General features: G+C 39.1%; 1 protein-coding gene across 1 annotated transcript; it reads right to left on the bottom strand.

Annotated features, from left to right (window-relative positions):
• Positions 1–6,025: 6,025 nt before the first annotated feature.
• On the bottom strand, positions 6,026–12,996 carry GPR141 (G protein-coupled receptor 141). The gene is made up of 2 exons (XM_027676131.1): positions 12,939–12,996; positions 6,026–7,541 (listed from the first exon to the last, which is right to left on the bottom strand). The coding sequence occupies exon 2, from the start codon at positions 7,536–7,538 to the stop codon at positions 6,594–6,596; it is 945 nt and encodes a 314-aa protein (XP_027531932.1). The 5' UTR covers positions 7,539–7,541; positions 12,939–12,996; the 3' UTR covers positions 6,026–6,593.
• Positions 12,997–19,262: the final 6,266 nt, after the last annotated feature.

Below are 19,262 nucleotides of genomic sequence, written 5' to 3'. Positions count from 1 at the left end.
TTAAGTTGAAAGTCCTGACACACCTTCAGGAATGATTACTTAGCAAATAGAGAAATCTGATTCAGCTGCCTCTGTTTATGTACAACTGCTCTTGTACCAATTTCTGACCTATACTACAGTCATATTTTGAAACCAGTCATTTTGTAAAATTACTAAAATCTTCAAACATTTCTCGAAAAGACTTCTAATTATTTTGCAAAATGACAGAAAATGATAGGCAAGTATTTTGCAAAATATCTAATTTCTAGCTTTTTGAACTTGTTGGTTTAAAAGATAACAGAAAGAACTTGGAGTTTTTTATTTTTATTTCCCAAATTGTTCAACATTCCACAGCATATGACAGAGCACTCTATATACTATATTTGCTAAAATAAAGACTGTTGTGATGTGAATTTTACTTTGTAAAGTTTGTAGCTGTTTCTCATTTTTTATTCCACTGGATTGACATTTGAAACATGTGACCTTCCCCACTAGAACAATAGTGACAATAGGTGACATTTTGTGAAATGCAAGTAAAGGATGCAGTCCAGTAGTGCAACAAAATGGCCACTATTTTCTGAAATACCTAAATGCAGTCATTTCATGTGGCTGAAACTGTCATTTCATGAGAGAACTGCAAGTTGTCAATCTTCTTTTTTTTTTTTATTAGCCACTGTCACAGATTAATCATAATATATACATATTGTCTGCTGTTTTGGTTCAAAATTCTGAAGGCCAGTTTACTGCAGAGATAGTTTTATTCTTGCAAGATGAATTTAACTTACAAACTGTTTTTCACAACATGAAACTTTGTGATGTTATTTCTAGAGTATGAACACATTTCATGTCTTGACCAGATTCTCATTCAGGTGCTTCTTCCGTAGTAGAGGACAGGAACTGCAGTTTGTCTCCATATACAAGGAATTTGTACAAATTTATGTTTTTCTGCATGCAGCTTCCCAACTGGTGAGACTTTCCAAGGTTATGATTCAATGTTGTCCTCCACACAATTTCCCATTCATGTAGATACAGTCTGCTCTTTCTTATTTTCTCTCATGCTTTTGTAGTCACCTGACTAGTGAAGTCTCTTGAGGTCTCACATCTGCTGAGGAAACGCACTGGGAAGACAAAGCCCTATGGGCAATTCCTACACGTCTTTGTTAGAGATTATGGTGCCACCACTCCACTAGTGTATGCCTCCCCTCTCAGTCACTGGCAGGTTGTTGTGTTTCTCTGTGCTGCAGACCTCTGAAACAGAGGAGAGGCTGTGAGCTCTTTTCCATTAGTCTCCTTCCCTTAGCATGCATCCACTGTCGAGCACAAGTGAGAGTCTTGCTTCCCACAGGTTCAGATGAAGCATTTGAGGATGCTATTAAATTTCTGTGCTAACATGTGTTTTGCCTCTACTGTTGACATTCATGTGTCCTTTCCTGACCATGACCCTGCTATGGATGGGTTTCCCTGTGGATTTGATAACTGAGTTCCCGGTTGGTTGTCCGTTACCCTTTCCAGCAATAGTTCTGGCACCATTTCCATTAGCAAGACCCGAGTCTGATGGGCCTACTTGTCTGAAGTTCAACAAAGTCAAATGCAGGGTCCTGTACCTGGGGAAAAACAACCCCATGCACCAGCACAGGCTGAGGGCTGACCTGACACAAAACAGCTCTGTGGAGAAGGAGCTCAGTGTCCTGGTGGACAAAAAGCTGTCCATGAGCCAGCACTGTGCCCTTGTGGCCAAGAAGGACAATGATATCCTGGGGTGTATTAGGAAGAGCACTGCCAGCAGATCGAGAGAGGTGATCCTGCCCCTTTACTCAGCCCTGGTGAGGCCACATCTGGAGTGCTGTGTCCAGTTCTGGACTCCTCAGTACAAAAGAGACATGGAGCTCCTGAAGTGGAGGAGCCCTCCAGCAAAAGGCTACAAAGATGAGCATCTCTACTCCTCTGCTGGAGCATGTCAACATCTCTCTTATGGAAAAGGCTGAGAGAGTTGCCTGTTCAACCCCAAGAGGAGACAACTGAGTGGGGCCCTCATCACTCTTTCTAAGTATATGAAGGCAGAGTGTCAAGAGGATGGAGCCAGGCTCTTTTTGGTGGTGCTAAGCAATAGACAAGAGGTATTAGGCAGAAACTGATGTACAGGAAGTTTCACCTGAATATGAGCAAGAACTTTATTGTGTGGATGACCGAGCACTGGAACAGATTGCCCAGAGAGGTTGTAGAGTCTCTGTCACTGGAGATATTCAAGAACCTTCCGAACACAGTCTTGTGAAATGTGCTCTGGGATGACTGTGGTACCTTTCAAACTTATCCATTCTGTGATTCTGTGATTCTGAGCCCCAGTTACACATGGGTGGCACACAATTCATTGAGGGTACCAGGGCTGACAAGCAAAACCAGCCAGACAGTCCCAAACTGGAAGCATTTGTGGGAGTGAGGGAAGTTACTGATTAGGGGTGAAAGCAGCCAGCTGGCCTGTCTGCTGCCTCACCAGAAAAAAGAGGTATACATTACTTATAGCTAGCCTTCAGGGAATGGACACTGTATATTACCTTTATTGGTTTTTCTCTATCCAGCAAAAATCTGGTTTAGTAGGCAGCTGTTTGCAAGTGGGGAAAATTACCTCAACTGAGCACCAGAAAGTTTAGTTTGATTTTCTGAAATTTCTCTTTAGGAAGTCCAGCTGGTGTTTTATTAATGACCCCTTGACTTTTGAAACCAGCCCTTGCTTGCAATCAAGTCCTAGCCATAGGGTTTACTTATAGGGAAAAGGCGCACAAAGTCCCATTTCTATGAAAGCCACAGAAACTAGTGACTTTATGGGTCACAAATGTGCAATCCTACAACTCTGTTCAGGAGGTTTCTGTTCAGGAACTGATGCCTCTGCTGCCTGAATTCAGGGGTTGTCATGCCCATCTCTGCATCCCTGAAGAAAGCATCAAGTGCCTGAAACCTCGGAAACCTGTTTCTTGGCCTGTAGCTGTGGAAGTCCTTTCTTCCTCAGCCAGTACCCTTAGTCTAAGGCACCCTGGTTCTTGGTAATACATGGAAATGGAAATGTCGGGTGACATAGACCTGTGGAAAACTCTGTGGAAAGAAAAGATCTGATAAATGCCTCAAATCAGCATTGCTGATTGAGTTGATTTTCCATGACTCCCTGGTGAGCTAGAGAGGGAACTGATGCAACTGAAAGACATTCATGAGATGAATACCAACCCTATGGAAACAGTGACGCAAGGGTGGGAACAAGGAGTGTCTGAGGGCAAGTTTGCTCCTATCACTGAGACTGACACTTTTTGGCAAGTCTAAGGATTCAATAAGCAATGTAAGATGAAGGCCAGAGGTGCAGTCCATATGACCTTGCTGCTGTGTGGCATAAACATGCTAATATTCTGCTCTACTATCCTCATCCCCTGTCACATTCTTCAGGTTCTGTCCCCTCTATGTCCTTCTGTAATACAGGTTTTGTGTTATAATGTGGTTGTTTTCTAGCCCAGAACTATTCTTCATGACCCAGTCAGAAAAATCAGTCTCCTTCAGGATTGAGGTGCCTCTGACCAAGTAGGTGATGGCAATGGAAATTCCCCTTCCTCTATAGATTGTCTCCCACATTTCAACAGTTTCCCATCACTGCCTCTGCCATCCCTGGTCACAAGAGCCATTTGACTATGTTTTGGGTGCTGCTCCGGCTTTGACTACACTTTCATTTTCAGGAGTTATTCAGGCTCTTCTCCTCTGTGGCATTGCATGGCGGCACCTCCACCTCTCTTCAGACATCCCAGGGAAAGCATTCAAGGATGATGCCTGGGAGGGTGGGAGAGATCAAGAAACTGGTGAAAGGCAAAGCAGGGGGAGGCTGGAGGGAGCAGCAACGTGTTCTCCTTTCAAGTCCTGTCAGCACTCTTGCTGGAAGCATCACCTTTGTCACCATCTGGCAGGTCAATTCCTACCAGAGTTAACAGAGATTTCAGTCTCTCAGGGTGGACGCAGGCTTTCTCTGCCAGACACTTACTGTCATAAAGCAAGGCAAGTGGCAGATGTAAAGTTTGCATAGAGAGTCCCATAAAAAGCGTGACTTGGTGCTTTGATAATATCACCACTTAAATCATGAAATTACGACCACTAATCTGCTCATTATCATGCTGAGTTAGTATTAACATCATTAGCATCAATTTTTATTTGGGGAAAAAAAGGCACTAGTATTTTTTGTGATGTTATGGTGCAGCCTATTGACAATGTGTGCATTTTTACAAGAATTAAGCAACTTTTGATTTTACCACATAGATAAACAAGATTAGTTGGGCTGTATCCTGGTCAGGAGGTACTGTTTGTAAATATATGTTTCAATTTCTGAAAGTCTTTTCAAATTCAGATACAAAATATTTTCAATTTACATGTATTTTTTTAAGGAAGGACTTGCTTTATTTTTCAGCATATAGTCATTTTTTTTGTTAACAACTTTATTATGATAGAAGGGTTATAATATAGTGTTACAAAGCTATGCAGTGCTTACAGAACACATGTAAGGCATTTTCTTTAACCAACCATGTTGCTATAGGAAGAAACAAAAATGTTGTGCCATGTTCCATACTCTCCTGCCTCAAGGAGAAAATGATGTGTTCGTGTAGCTTTAAAATATATCTGATACGAGCAGTTTATTGCTTTTTTAATGGCACACCATTAACTAGTAGTGAACTACACATTGAACCTGTCTCCTTCCATGTTGTGAAAGTCTCTTGTAGTTCCCGGACTACCGTTGAATCTGGTTGGTAGTTGACTTCCTCTTTACCATGATCCTTTGGGAGCAAATACCTTCTCAGACAGATTTTTCCCAGATCCACACACACTGCAATTTCTTTCTCAGCAGGTATTTTGATCCAGGCTGTTTGCTAGGGGGAGCCGTGAGAGAAGCCCAACATCTCAGTTGTGGTATGAACTTCAGTGATTTCCAACTTTTGGTGTTGTATAGCATGACTCATATTCTGACCTGAAAATACCTTTTTATGATCAAACATCCCAAGAGATATAAAGGAGAAGGAAGACAGGGAAGAAAGATTATAGAAGAGATGGGATCCTATAAAGGAACCATCTGGGTGAGACCAAAACCAACAAGCATAGCTGCGATATCGCACGGGTACAGCAAGATCAATCAATTGTTGTTTGATTGCTGTCTCATGTGCAAGAGATGTTGAAGGTGAAGCAGAAAGAAATGGAAAGATTCACAAGTATGAAAAGGTGGACTTCAACAGCATCATGAGGAGGGACTGTCACTGGAAATTTATCAGCTGATAACCTCTAATTTGACAAATGATTAAGTTATTATCCCACTGACTCTAGATGAAAAAATGTGGACTTATGCAGATGGCAAGAAAAAGGAAGATATATTAGCAATTGATGCCTTGGATTATACAAGTCAGAGATCTATATTCTTTTTGGGGGGATAAGTGGAAAGCAGCTGAGTTATGAAAGCCTGAATGTCTTTCAGAGAATTATTTTGCTGAATTTTTCGTCTTTTCTAGTGGAATTCAATTCTGTCTTCAAAGACAGCAACTGACTATGCCTCACTGAGATATAATAAGCTTTTTAGCTACACTAGGTCTATTAGTTTTTTCCATCCCTCCAATCCAAGCAATAACATTTTCATTCCTTCTCCCAGTAGAGTACAAAATTTATAGAGTTGATTTCAAGCTAAAGATACTGTGAGTAATTAGTTATAAACTTCAGAATTGCACAAAATCAACATAAGATTTTTTAAAAAGCATTGTTACCTTGGATACCTAAAATATTTGACATTTTAAGACAAGACAACTGTGTCTGAATGATCTAAATAAAATGATCCTCACTGTAAAATGTTTTTTTAAATTGAATAATTCTGTAAAGAATAATACATAATAATAAGCCTTTTGTTTGAACTTGCATTGTTCATTTCAGTAGCAATGTGTAATTTTTGTTAGACAACAAATCTCTTCTTCTACAGAGATAGCATCTCCAAAAGGTGATTTTGAAAAAAGTATTTTAAGAAATAACTATTTACTACTGATTTGGTTTTAAATAGTTTGTTTAATTGTTCAATTCACTTAGAAAGTTACGTTTGTCTTTACAGTGAAGGAACAGACCTAATAAGGGGGAACTATAGTTTCCTGATATTTTACGAGAGCTTGTGGGGAATAAATAAGAAATGAGTGATAAAATTATATAGGTCTTTAAGTTTCAAAAATCTGTACCTTAGTCCGTAAAAACCTGCTTTTCTATTTGTATTTCTACACTGCAAATTCTCAGATCTTCTCCTAGTGCCTTTGACTTCACAAACCTTAATGTAGAAATAAAAAAAAAAAGACAGAAGAGCCCATGATCTTTCTTCACTCTTCTCCAGATCCATTCACGACTCACTGTGTAGCACCATGAGGAAATCCCTGAGGTTGCCTTCCAGTGCCAGCTGAGGCACTGGAAGCAGTTTGGCACATTACGTCAGGGAGCCAGTGCACAGAGCCCTCTGTGACTGTGTTTCACTGTTTCCAGGGCCCACTCTGACTTACTGAGTAGAGGGTTTGTCATGCCTGTCCATCACCATCCTTTCCCAGGTCCAGGTCCAAACATGCTGCAGGAGGCTGACACTAGCAGCAACGCAACCTGCTTCTGAGCATCCCCACCTTTTGCTTGAATAAACGGCTTCCACTCAGCACAAATGACAGCAGGTCCAGACAGCTCAGGGCAGTCAGGCTCAAAAAAACCTCATTGTAGCTTTCTAATTGGCCAAAATCCCTAATGTGTTGCACGTAGTAGGCCCTAAAAAGGTGATAGGGAAGGAAGCAAATTATGATGACCCAGATGAAAATCAAGTTTTTCACCTGGGCCCAGAACTCTTGGTGTGACCAGAAAGAGGTGGAAAGTTTTCTTGCCACTTTTACCAGGATAAAAATCTGCAGGCCCAAGAGAACACAAGAAATGCAGGCAACAGCTACAATTAGGATGTAGTTTAGGGCTTTCACGCTCTCCCGTTGTAGTTCTTTGTGGAACTTGAAGCATGTTGTATCATTGTATGAGCCTGAACGTCCATACTGGAAGTGAAAAACAGGCACCACAAAGACGATGACAAAGACCCACACGGCAGCACTTGCCGCAACTGCATGCAGCTTCCTGTAAAACTCTACTTTGTCCTTCCATTGAAAGAAGATGAGCCACCGGATCACCAGCGTGATCACATAAAATAGGAAGGTCAGGTACATGTGGATGTGCACCATTGCACTCACCATTTTGCAAAATGGCATCTTGAATAGCCACTTCTTGTTGACATAATAGTGGATGCGGAAGGGCATCGTGAAGAGGAGGAGACTGTGCACAACGACCAGGTTAATGATGGCAGTTGTGGTCACAGACAGAGTGTTCATATTGACCAGCACAAATGACATTGTGATGGACCCAATTCCACCTCCAGCAAAGGCAACTGAGTAGACAGTAATCAGTATGGTACTCATGGTGCTGGTGTGAATGAAGGCTGAGGAGGAGTCGCTGCTGTTCCCAGTCTCTTCAGTCATGTTCCTGAAATCTTCCTTGTACATATTCTAGAATTGAAAGAATACAGAAAGACTAAGATAAAGTAGGAATGAGAGGGTCTATCTAAAAAGCTAGTAGCACTTTCCACCTGGTTCTTGCCCAAGGAATAATCCTGAAATCTCACAGATGACACCAGCACTGTAACAGTACAGTAGCTGTAACCAGTAGTTTTATCCAAACATCCTTCAGCCTAGAGGAAAACAGAAGAGAAGGTTGGGCAGAGAAGCTTCTCAGTCCTCAAGACATTGCTAGCCATACCCTTAAAAACAACCATGAGACAATCATATGTGGGAAGAAAAGATCCTTATAGAAATTACATGATTGTGATAGGTTTGTGCTGTTGTTAGTTCTCCTCTATTCTGAGCACCTGCATGCTTTTACAGTGAAGATTAGAGATCTTGTTTGAATTCTGCTACTCATTCATCAATTTGTTTATTTGCAACACAAATCTGTCCTTCACAGAGCCAGATAACAACCATATGTTGCTCAATCAAAGCTACAAATTTTGTTTGTTACCAAGAGCTAAGTTTTGCACACACTCCTTCTTCTCTGTGGACAGTTTATCTGAGCAAGGAATTAAACACCATGGATACCCAGACTACATGAAGATCCTGGTCAGATCCTACCAGACCAAGTAGCACGGGCAGTGCTGTCCTGGTGCTCAGGGCCATTCCACATCTTACATCTGTTATGAAATGGGCTGCTGGAAAACATTGGGAAAGGACACCCTGGGTAAGTGTAAATCAGCCTGCTTGGCCTGAGCAGAAGCTAGAATCAAGCAAGTTTAATAAGTATGCTACATGTTTTTAATATATTACTCTTTCAAAGAGAGATTACATCATTCTTATAATTCTAAAAGCAGCTTCTCGTAGGATTTTTAAGTACTACAAGATCATATGGGAGGGTGAAAAGTTCAGGTAGGGTGTTATCCTGAAGCATATTTGCGTGTATGTAAATGCCCAGAGGATGTCCACACTACAGTCACAGAAAAGAAGCAGGGAAAACTGAACAGTGCTGGGCTCTGTACTATTCCAGTTATAGTGCTACTGATACCTGAACTATAATTTAGAACTGACTCTGGTATGTCATCCATTTCACCAGTGAATCCCACAACACAAGAGGGGGTTTCCTCCCAACTGAGTTTTTGTGATTTTTTTGTTGAATACTTCAATGTTTTAACTTCAGAAAGTAGTTCCTCAATCTCTTTTTAAGAGTGGTGTTTCAGCTTACTTTCTTTTTTTTTTTTTAGGTAGCACATACTGTCAAATTTGGGAGAGGACAAAAGTTTTTAGCAGTCCTCTGTTTTTATGGAAAAGATAAGATGCCTATACAGTTTTATAAACGTGTTTTTCTCATAGTGGGGAATGAATATCTGTCATGCACCTCAGATTTTTTTGTTGTTTCTTGGCAATATTCCTAAGCACTCACCCTTACAGTAATCAAGATCTGTTCAGACTTTAAAAAGTTGGTTATTCTCTAGCTATCCCAATGCATCTAAGACTCCAGATACTTTATTATAACCAATATAAATATAACAGCCCTATCTCAAATTGATATGCTGCTTGTTGGCATTACTGACATTTTCTGTTTGATCCTGATTTCAGAGTTACGTGGACAACTAATTCCAGTGCATTAGGAGAAGTATAATGGTTTGCAAGGAAAGAACTTTTTCTCAAAGTCAAGGTAGATTGGCACACTGCAGGTCTTGCATCAGAAATGGTGCAAGTTCCTTCCAGTTCTGTTCTCATTTCTGAGATATTGCGTTTCAGCCTCACAATCATGCAAATCAGAAGGGATTAGCAATAGCTCTTCATCTGTTTCTCCAAGTTGTTAGGCTTTAATTTGAAAAGATGTCTCTAAAAAGTGACATTATCACACTGTTATGAGTTAAAATGCATATTTAAAGTTAACAAGTTTTTAAAGTGCCACAACCCTAAAGGCAATATGCTGGAAATGTGGGTTGGCGTGAGCAGCCCCAGAAGCAGGTTGCACTTGGAGAGGAAGAGCCCCTAATGGTCACTCTTCGGAGCCTGACGGTGAAACCTGAACTGAAGGCAGTAAGAAAAGATAAGCAGAAGTCAGATAACTGGTATCTTCATCAGACGTTCTGATTAAGGGAACAGTAAGAGACCTATTTCTCTCTGCAAATAAGCAATTGAAACACTGAAATGAAGGTTTCTGCAGAATTTTGTGGTCATCATTAAATCCCCACACTATAACATTGTGCAGGAAATTTAATTTTCATTAATCTTCAAAAAAAAGGCTACTGGCAGCTATGATAGAAGATTATCAGCTCCCCAAGACTGCAGGCATCCCACTGAAATATCATTGCGTGATGAATACAGAGTATAGCATGACACAGGGTATGTTTCACAGAGGAAATGCTGCTTTCTGGTGAAATGAGGTTTCTTATTGTAATGACATTCACAAAGCTATAATCTACTGACCTGAAATACAACTAACAAGTCCTTTTGCCAGAATTTAGCAAGAGGCACATGGAATGAGAATTAATGTGGGTCTTATAAGACTGATTGATCATATGACATAAGGCTATATACTGAACCTCATTACAAACATGAGCTATAGAAGTCTCCAAAAGCTGCAAAATATCTCCAGCAGAGGAGGAACAACAGAAGAGACCAATGAGAGTGTCATCAAGTTAAGAATTGGTCTCTCTCCATGTTGCTTAGCCCTTTGTCAGTGTCAGATGGTGTAAGTTCTTGCTGGCTGTAACAGTACTTCAGTACTTGCCTCAGTACTGAATCTAGCTTGATTAAAACTACTTTTTAAAGTAATCTGATCATTATCTTACATTTTATAGAGGGGTTGTACCCTGGTCAAAGAGTTACAGTTCAGCCTCATTCCTTCTTGCCTTCTCCCCACACACCACTGCCCCAAACAATGTCTGAAGCACCAAGGAGCTCCTTCAGGAGGGTACTTTGCAGCTTTGTCTCAGCCAGGCTGATTCCCCTCATGCACGCTAATTTTAGCTATTGACATCTGTAAGAACAGAAGGAACACAGAAAGGGCTTGCACATCCAAAGGCAAAGAGTTTCTCCTCAAGGAGCTGTTCTTGTTTCTGTGCCTACCTACCCCCTCTAGCAACTGCCAGTTCAGTGATATCGCTCAGGTCTTGGAGCAAGGTTTGGTTTTCCTCTGTGTTAAGTCTCATCACTTGGCTAAAATTCTGCTGGACTTGTGCCTTGAACAACCATGTGGCAATGGTGGGCACCACTTCAATTTGAGTGCCGTAGCAGTCGCTGGTGCCAAAGGCTTGAGGACAATTGCAAAAATAGCTCTCTTTTAGTCTGACAAAGGAGGTAGGTTACCAAGAGGCCAGAGACTGGGTTCTTTCAGAAATATGATCAGAATAAAGATTCTTGTGCATTCAAGATTTGGCAGTTGTTGGTATGGATAAGGTCACCACACTCATTTCTTGTAACTGTCTGTGCAGCACAGTCTGCAAGACTAACCTGGACTGCTTTCTTCAGCCCAGAACAAGTCATAATGCTCAGTCCCTGTCAGTGTTTAAGGCCAGGTTGCATGGGACTTTGAACAACCTGGTCTAGTGAAAGGTGTCCCTTCCCATAGCAGAGCAGTTGGAACTAAATGATCTTTAAGGTCTCTTTCATCCCAAACCATTGTGTGATTCTATGATTTATGAAAACAATTTGATCTCTGTCAAAATCTTCCAAGTAAGAAATATTCATTCCAACGTTCAGGAACTTGTTTCTCTTATCTTACTGTTATTTATACTACTATTAAAAAAAAAAAAAAAGAAAGAAAGAAAGAGAAAAAAAGATTAACCATGTTTCTGACAGAATTTGTACAACTTCAGCTTCCAGGCATTTTGTGTGTTTCTGGTTCTTTCTTCAGATTTAAAAACCTTTTGTCAAATTTTTACTTCCCCTATAGATACCTGGAGATAAATAGAGATAAGGAACAGAAGATATTTATCATCTCTTGATTTCTGTCATACCTGTGGCTCATCACTGCACTGCCATTATGTTCTTATTTGGTTCTTAGATGAACGACTTAGCAATGGTAAAATGCATGTTGCTAGCTTGCATCTGACTTAGCAATCCAGATCAGCCTGTCACTGGTTTGCTCCATTCATTGCATGTCATTTTCCCAACCTGATCCATGAGTCACCATTACATTACATCAACATTATATCAACTTAATGAAAAAAAAAAACATTTGTCAGAAAAGATGACACTTACAATCTCTGCCAAAGCTCTAATCTGTATAACAAGTGTTTGCAAAATTTATCCCCCCATACACGTCTGCTGAGAGACTGGCAGGCTTCACACAGATTTTCATGTGTTCTGACAATTGGGTTCTACAGAAGAAGCGTTTGAAGCCTGCATGCACCCAACTGAGAAGTTTCATTTGAATTTGGAGGGGAAAAAAGTTCAATTCAAATGAAAGATTTCTATTTTTGACAGACTTAATAAATTTGAAACATGAATGTTTCTCAGAACTGACATTTCTGCACTGAACTAGACTAGGCTGAAGAAAGTGCATAATACAAATATTTTTTTAACAAAAGTCTATTTAAAATCTGCATTTGTTTCACAGATATCCTTATTTAGTCTCAGAGATGCTTTCTGTTGAGGGCATTATAAGTGCATTTCAATTTGCTCTAATTCCATGCTATGTTATGGTAATGCAGGCTATGCCACTAGAATAATTGCAGAATTCCTTCCATTTCAAAATAATGACACACACCTGAAGTTTGAAGTATTGAATCTGCTTATTGGAAAACACTAAAAATACAAAAAATATGAAATATCAAGTGCATGTTTACATTTAGACATTGACTTTTTGCAAACAACTTCTAGTGATTCCTCTAACTCATTCTGTCCCTCATTGGCTGATATCTTGCAGGCTGTGTTATTATTATACTGATACTTTGTAGTTTAAATTCAGTCTATTGAAGAGCAAAGGGGATGGAAAAACATGTTGAATTAGTCACCCCTCATTGGAGATTTTCACTATTTTTAAACAAAAAAATAGAAACCATGAAGTCTTCCTAAAAATCATCATTTACCTTCCCAACTGTATCTTAATAGAGAGGACAAACCCTTCTAGTCTTTACAGAGACTGGGTGATATCAAACACACACAAAAAGATGGGTGAAAACAAAATGCATTGCATGAAGAAAACAAAATTTTAGAAGGCAGTGTAGAACTCCAGGGTAGCAATATGAAAAAAAAATGAAGCAATGTTTTTCTGTACTAGGAAATTACAAAACACAAAGAGAAAACAGTTGTGCAGAAAAGCTTTAAAATGTGTTCAAAATAAAGCAAATAGACAATTGAATATTTTTTTTCCCTTAAGTCACAAACATTCTTTTAAAAGCTTTGCAAAACAAGGCTTTTGTTCACTCTGTGTATACTTACAGATAAGAGTTTCTCTCCACTCTTCAAGTGTTGTTTACTTAGATCTTCATTTTATGTAAGCTCTAAGAACAAAAAGCAAAAGAACTGATATTTGAAAGAGTCATTGCCTTACTTCCTTCTTTGAGCCTGTGACAAAACATTAACCTTGAGGCTCAACAGTGTGAGGGCAGGGCTGCCCATGAGTATGCAACCTTGAGAAGATTTTTAGTTGCATCACAGGACCCCTTAACTTGCAGCTACTTCTTAGCCATAAGAGGTCTTCAAAGCCTCCCATTTCTGAACAGTCACATTCTACTTCCAACTAAAATGATAAAGCATTGTGAGCCCCACAAGTTACAAAGATACTTGTTTGGAAAAACTATTCCCCAGAGTTGAGGGTACGATTTGAAAGACTGTTTTGAGAAAATGGTAGGACAAGAGCAAAATATGATCTAGATTGTAACTAAGTGTGGGTTTGGATGTGGTTAGAGACACCAAAGTGTAAGGGATGAAATAAAGCTCATCCTGCAGCCCGGCATCATGTCTCAGCTCTGCTTCCTGCCAAGATTTTATCTCAGTATCTGGATCTCGGTGCCTGGTGCCATCATTATACCTGTACAGTGCTAAGCAAAGGAAACTATCCACTTTACTAAAAAAAGATTAACCGTGCCAGTATCAAAGGCTCATCAGTGGTGATGGCTGTTGTGTATGGTGTGTGTGGTAAAAGATGTCTTTCTGCAGGACTGAGTCTCTGTGAGAAGCCTGTGCAAGGTGAGTTTTGCCCTCCTGAAGGCTTAATGCATTTCTGTCAGAACACACCACTATATTTGAGTATAATTGTTTTGAAAGCAATGGTGTTGACAGACAACCTTTACATATATTCTTACACAAGAACATTTTAACTGACTACATCCTGTTGCTTCACATCTGGTTAAAATCACAAGGGAAGTACTGTTCTGTGGTACTTCACAACAGACTGGTGTGTGATGGAGATTGTCTTTTTGCATTTTGCAATTTTAACAGTGGTTGACAGTTAAAGAACTGTTCAGATAATATTAAAAAGTGATCATAATAATAATGCTTAGCTCTTACCTAGTACCCTTCTGCGGCTAATCTCAAAGTTCTGCTAAAAGGCATTACATACTACTCTCCCTGTGCTAAAGCAAAAAAGCTGAAAACTCTGTGGCAAAGGCAGATCTATAGCTGAGATATCCTTAAATGAAGACCTATGCCTTCTCAAGTTAGTCGTGTTGTCTTGGCTTCTTCTAGATCTTGTTCTAGAATGAATATATCCCAACTATTAGTGGAAAGAAAGCTAAGGTATCTTAAAGACCTTGAAGTAGTATCTGTGTGGGATTTTAAGTTATGGAATATTTTTGATACATATAAGAAGTTATTATATAGGTAAATGTAAATTAAAACATAAATTAATATGTCTAATATTGATATTTATTGTTTATATAATAAAATATAATAATTACTTAACATAGAAGTTATATAATTTTGTTAATAAATGACAATGTTGTTTTCCCAAGCAGTCATCATAAATGGAGTTTTCCAGATAGACTTCTTTCTATGTGTTTGCAATTGGCAAATCTTCAACCCTTTAATCCGTGATTAAACCAGAGTATGGTCTGGGACAGGCACCCTCATTATCTTTGTTGGTCTTTATTTTTGTAGTTAGTGTCAAGTTCTAGATAGGTTTAGAATGCTTAATGTACATGATTGCAATTCATTTTCCCTGCTAAATTGATGGAATTTTGCAACAGCATGTATAATGGATTCTAGACTGGTATGTTTAGATTTTCAACAGCAATATACTGAGCTGGTGGCAGAATGTGATCATTGTAGAGCATCACCAGTTGCATTTAAACACTGATGCTAGAAATGCATGTGTTTTGTAAGTTTTGAGTCATTGCTGATGGTTTTAGCAATACCCTAAAAATCTAGAAGTGTGATAGTGTGTTTGCACAGTACCATTGTATCATCTGGATTAGACCATCACCTAGTTTGAGTTTGCATTATAACAACAGTTTCATGGGCCAAGGTTTTCTAACAATAGATGAGAGTCTGGGCCAGATTTCAAGGACTACTTGTCCTGGGATCTGATTATTAGCATCAAGATACCTTTACTCTGGGTTATGTGAAAAGTCCTTGAGAAAAGAGAACTGTCTCCTTTATGCTCTGGCATAACACATGATGTTGTGATTTTTCAGCTATTCTAAACTTAGAGTTGTACACAGAATAACCATGGCAACACAGGTGTTTTGATTTTCTACATTTATTGTGCTAGGACTCAAGGATTTGGAGTGCTAATTCAGAAGTGGACTGTACAAGGTGGTAGGATGTACGCAGGTGTGGTGGTTGACTCCCCTGGAAAACTACTCCTCTCCTTCACTTATGTAGGTGACAGACAGCAAAAAAATAATATCCACCTGAATACCTTAAATTCACTGAGCGTAACCTGACTCTTAGTTAGCTGTGGATAAAGCTTGAGTGTTGGTCCTGAAAACACTGAACTGATGTGGAAAACTGAGAATCAGGGAGAGCATCTTCCACTATATTTTGTGCTCCTTACAAAAAGCCCAAATCTGTTCAGAGGCCCTCCTAATACCAGCTATGGGCCTGGTCCTAGTATGTAAGAGTGGCTAATCAGTTATTAAGTTGCAATTGTGACAGCTTATTTGCAATTTATTATTAAGTAATAAATCAGCTGGTAATATGAAGAACTGAAAGACAGTCTGTAATTAGAGTAACTTTTAGCCTTTATCAACAAAATCATATTTTTTACTCATATTCCTAGCATGCTTTACTATTTCAAGCACCTGAATAGAAATACATTAATTGTCTACAAAAGGAAAAACATTCAGTATCAATACCAACCAAAAACATTTTGCAGATAATAGGTTTTTTTAAATGTCTCTATCCGGGTTCTGAAGCAGTTGTGATTTGTGGCTGTCACCCAGGCAGTGCAAGGTGTCCTATGAATGAAAAATACTGCCTGTGACACATCTGAAAGGACGTTTTGGAAAAGTACAGCAAGGAAAATGTGACTTGCAATTCCTTGTTTCACACACCTTTGCACAGCAGAGTTATAAATTCACGCTTCTCTGAAAAGTGAAAATACATCTGGTGGCCTCCTCCTAGTTTCTTTTTCTAATTTAGGGGGAAAAACTCTTACTTTGTAAGTTACTGTCCCTGGGTATTATTACTCAAAATAAATTTGCTTAAAAGTAACTGAGGCGAAGTGTTGTGGAGAAAGTCTCTTTCCCCTTCAGCCTATTTCACCACCTTTTCCTCCTGTGGAAATGTCAGAATTGCACCTCATTCCATGTTGAAGTATAGCATATCAATAAAACCACCTCAAATTTCTGTTAAGGTCCTACCAGAATCCAGGTCTTTCAACAGAAAACTACTGAAAACAAACCAAAACCTAAATCCACATCAAAATCCTGTGTATTTCTTCTTTGGTCATGTGTGTGGGAGGGATCTCAGACCTAGAAAGCAGCTGTTTTAACATTAATAGCACTAGTAATTTGCCCAGCTGTCCCCATATCTCCTTTTCTTTTCTACGGGACTCTGCTTTAGCTTCAATGTTTGTCATTGTGGACAGGAGGAGGAATCAGAACTCAATGCAAAAGGTATCTGTTCAGACTAAATGGACCTTTTTGAGTGGCTGTCTTACTTATATTAACAACTGCACATTTCTAGCAGTATATCACCAACTTGAGTGTTACCTTGTTCTACAGGATTTTACTAGTTTATACCTGTTGCAAGCCAGCAGGTTTTTCAGGGGATATGCCTTTCATTAGGAATACAGCACAGCAATTCCCTCATTATGGAAGCTTTTTCTCACCAGGGTGAAAAAAATGTAAGGGGAGCTGATTGACAAGGAGATGCATTACTCCTGCCACAAGGATGACATTAGACTGCAGAGAATGAAATTATATATGCGGCACCATGCTGATTCTATATGCATATATGCCTTTCCAAAAAGAAAAAATCCTTTCCTTCACCTTGAAAAGACAGTGCTCATCCTAAAATTTGTTTGAACTCCATACTAGCCTCTCACTAATTGCCTGCTGAGGTAAGCAGAGTGTTGTAAGAAAGAATGTATTTTTTAAAAAAGATTACAGCACAAGTCTATTGCTACTCACTTTCAAAATATTTACTGCAATTCCTAATAATATTTTATTTTCAGATTGTTTATTTCATTTGCTTTCTGACGGAGGAGGTAATGCAAACTCTGTCATCAGATGCATGGAAAAAAATCATTTTACTAATGATCACCTTCATGCTGAATATACTCATACAGATATTTATGAAATTTAATATGCTAAATAGTGTTGTCTGTGTTAGCAGAGGAACAAACCTCCCTGCATTAATCTAAGAGTGTCTGCCTCAGAGCAGCACAGAAAGGAAAGCTTGATGCCACTACTGATCAATTGATAATGAAGATGCTTTCCTACCTTAGCATAAACACAATAAAAAATACATGACTTTGCTACTACAGGTGGGTTAGAGAGGAATTCAGGGTTCCTCCTATCTCTCTCAGAAATGAATTTACTGAAAGGGAATTGTTCCACACTGCATTCATAAAGTACACTGGTTTGCAAGAGCCTTTCCTGATGAGCACAGCTAAAGACTGCATAATAGAGTGAGGTTCTGTATGCACACAAGTACTCTGTTACATCAAATTGTTTAGGCTGAAATGGTTCGTTTTGTTATTACATCTGGAGGTTTCTATTCTGAGCAAAAGGTAACCTTTTATGTTAATGTCTTCAGTGCATTTGCCAAAGTGTGAAACCAATTGTGTTTGCAATAAGCTCATTACTAATGCATTTTTAAAGACTTTTGCCTATATGAAGTTCAGCTGAAATATTTAAGGATGCAGCTACACACTCCAGCCAGGAGCAATTGTAGAAATACCTATGGTAAATGCTATGTTCTGGGCTGTGGGAAGAATACCCACACCTACCCTTTGTTACACCATCCTCCTGATGTGTTTTCTCTTAGCTTTTCTCTCCATTTTTTGACACAGGAGTCCACAGAAAATCTTGGGACATGCTGCTTTTGGATATAATGCTGTTTTACCAGTTTTGGAGTGTCCTGTGCTGTGGTGTTGTATTGGTCCCTATTCTCGATTGGCCTTTTTATAGACCTCTCTATAAGAAATAGAACTGCAAACAACAAATTATCAAATACCTCCCCTTTCTAACTTCCTTCTTCTCATTTCATCCAAGCTATTTGATGTTCTGTACATCTTCCTTATCGCTTGAAAGCATAAGTGTCCAATATTTTATATAATTATTCACTATAGCTCTTATGAGCTCTTACAGCTGAAGACAAACTGATGAGACATTCCTGTATGATATTATGAGCCCTGCGTGATAGATGCACAGGTAAAAAAAAAAAAAGAAAAAAAGTAAAATTCACATGGAGTCAGTGAAGCATGGTGAAGACGCAGCAAGCACAAATGTAAGTTGGTACAACAGTGAATGGAGTAGGAAATATCCTGAGTAGACATGAGCTCTGGTGCCAAAGCAAAATAGTGGCATGACCTTTAGCTTCTTAGCAGGATTTGTTAGATGGGTTGCGGTAACATGCCTCTTTAGCACCATTGCTTCTGGTTCCCAAGTTAGCACATTAAGCACTAATTTGAATACATCTTCACAGAAAAGATAACCCCAAAATAGCTTTCCTCTTGATAGCAGTGATGCTAAGAATTTTGGGAGAATGCAGTTAATGTGTTTAATTGTGCTAGTGAAATGGAAATGAGAAGGATGACCTCACTGAGGAGAGATTTCCATTGTTGCCTTTCTTTTCTCTCCACACCATCAAGTCAGGATTATCACTGAAAGTGATTGAATGATTTCTACAGCCCTCATGGTGATAGGTATCACCATTTACTGTTAAGTATCTTTAACACAATCTAAAGTATAGATAAAGTAATGCCTATGTTGTATCCAGTCCAGATTTTCCTTATGTCTCTTACTTTGGCTAAAACTCTTTTCCCCTTAATTTCGCTTCAGAAGAAAGATTTCATTCTGTCCAGTGAGCTGACAATAAAATAATGAATTCTGTATCAAAAGCTATCTCCACTTAATTTTCAGATTCATTTACCCCTATCAAGTTAGTGGGCATCGGAGTTCATTCCATTCCCACACGTAAGATTATCCTCACGTGAACTTAATTTCAGCTGTTTAACAGAGATCTCTTCTAGATTAGGAAGAAGTTCATTAGACCGGTGAGAAGTTCCAGTATCATATTTGCTATGTTTTTTTTCTGAGGTATTTTTTCCCTGGACTTTTTTGTTTCAGATTCAGAAGCAGCCTGCACAGGTTT

Source organism: Neopelma chrysocephalum, unplaced genomic scaffold, assembly GCF_003984885.1.
Source record: "Neopelma chrysocephalum unplaced genomic scaffold, ASM398488v2 Primary Assembly neopelma1_26, whole genome shotgun sequence".
Lineage (NCBI taxonomy): Eukaryota > Metazoa > Chordata > Aves > Passeriformes > Pipridae > Neopelma > Neopelma chrysocephalum.
The sequence above is the reverse complement of the archived record's forward strand: the minus strand, read 5'-3'. Positions and strand labels throughout refer to the sequence as shown.

Excerpts from the sequence above, each read along its gene's own strand:
- GPR141 (XM_027676131.1), bottom strand. The coding sequence starts at position 7,538 with ATGTACAAGGAAGATTTCAGGAACATGACTGAAGAGACTGGGAACAGC.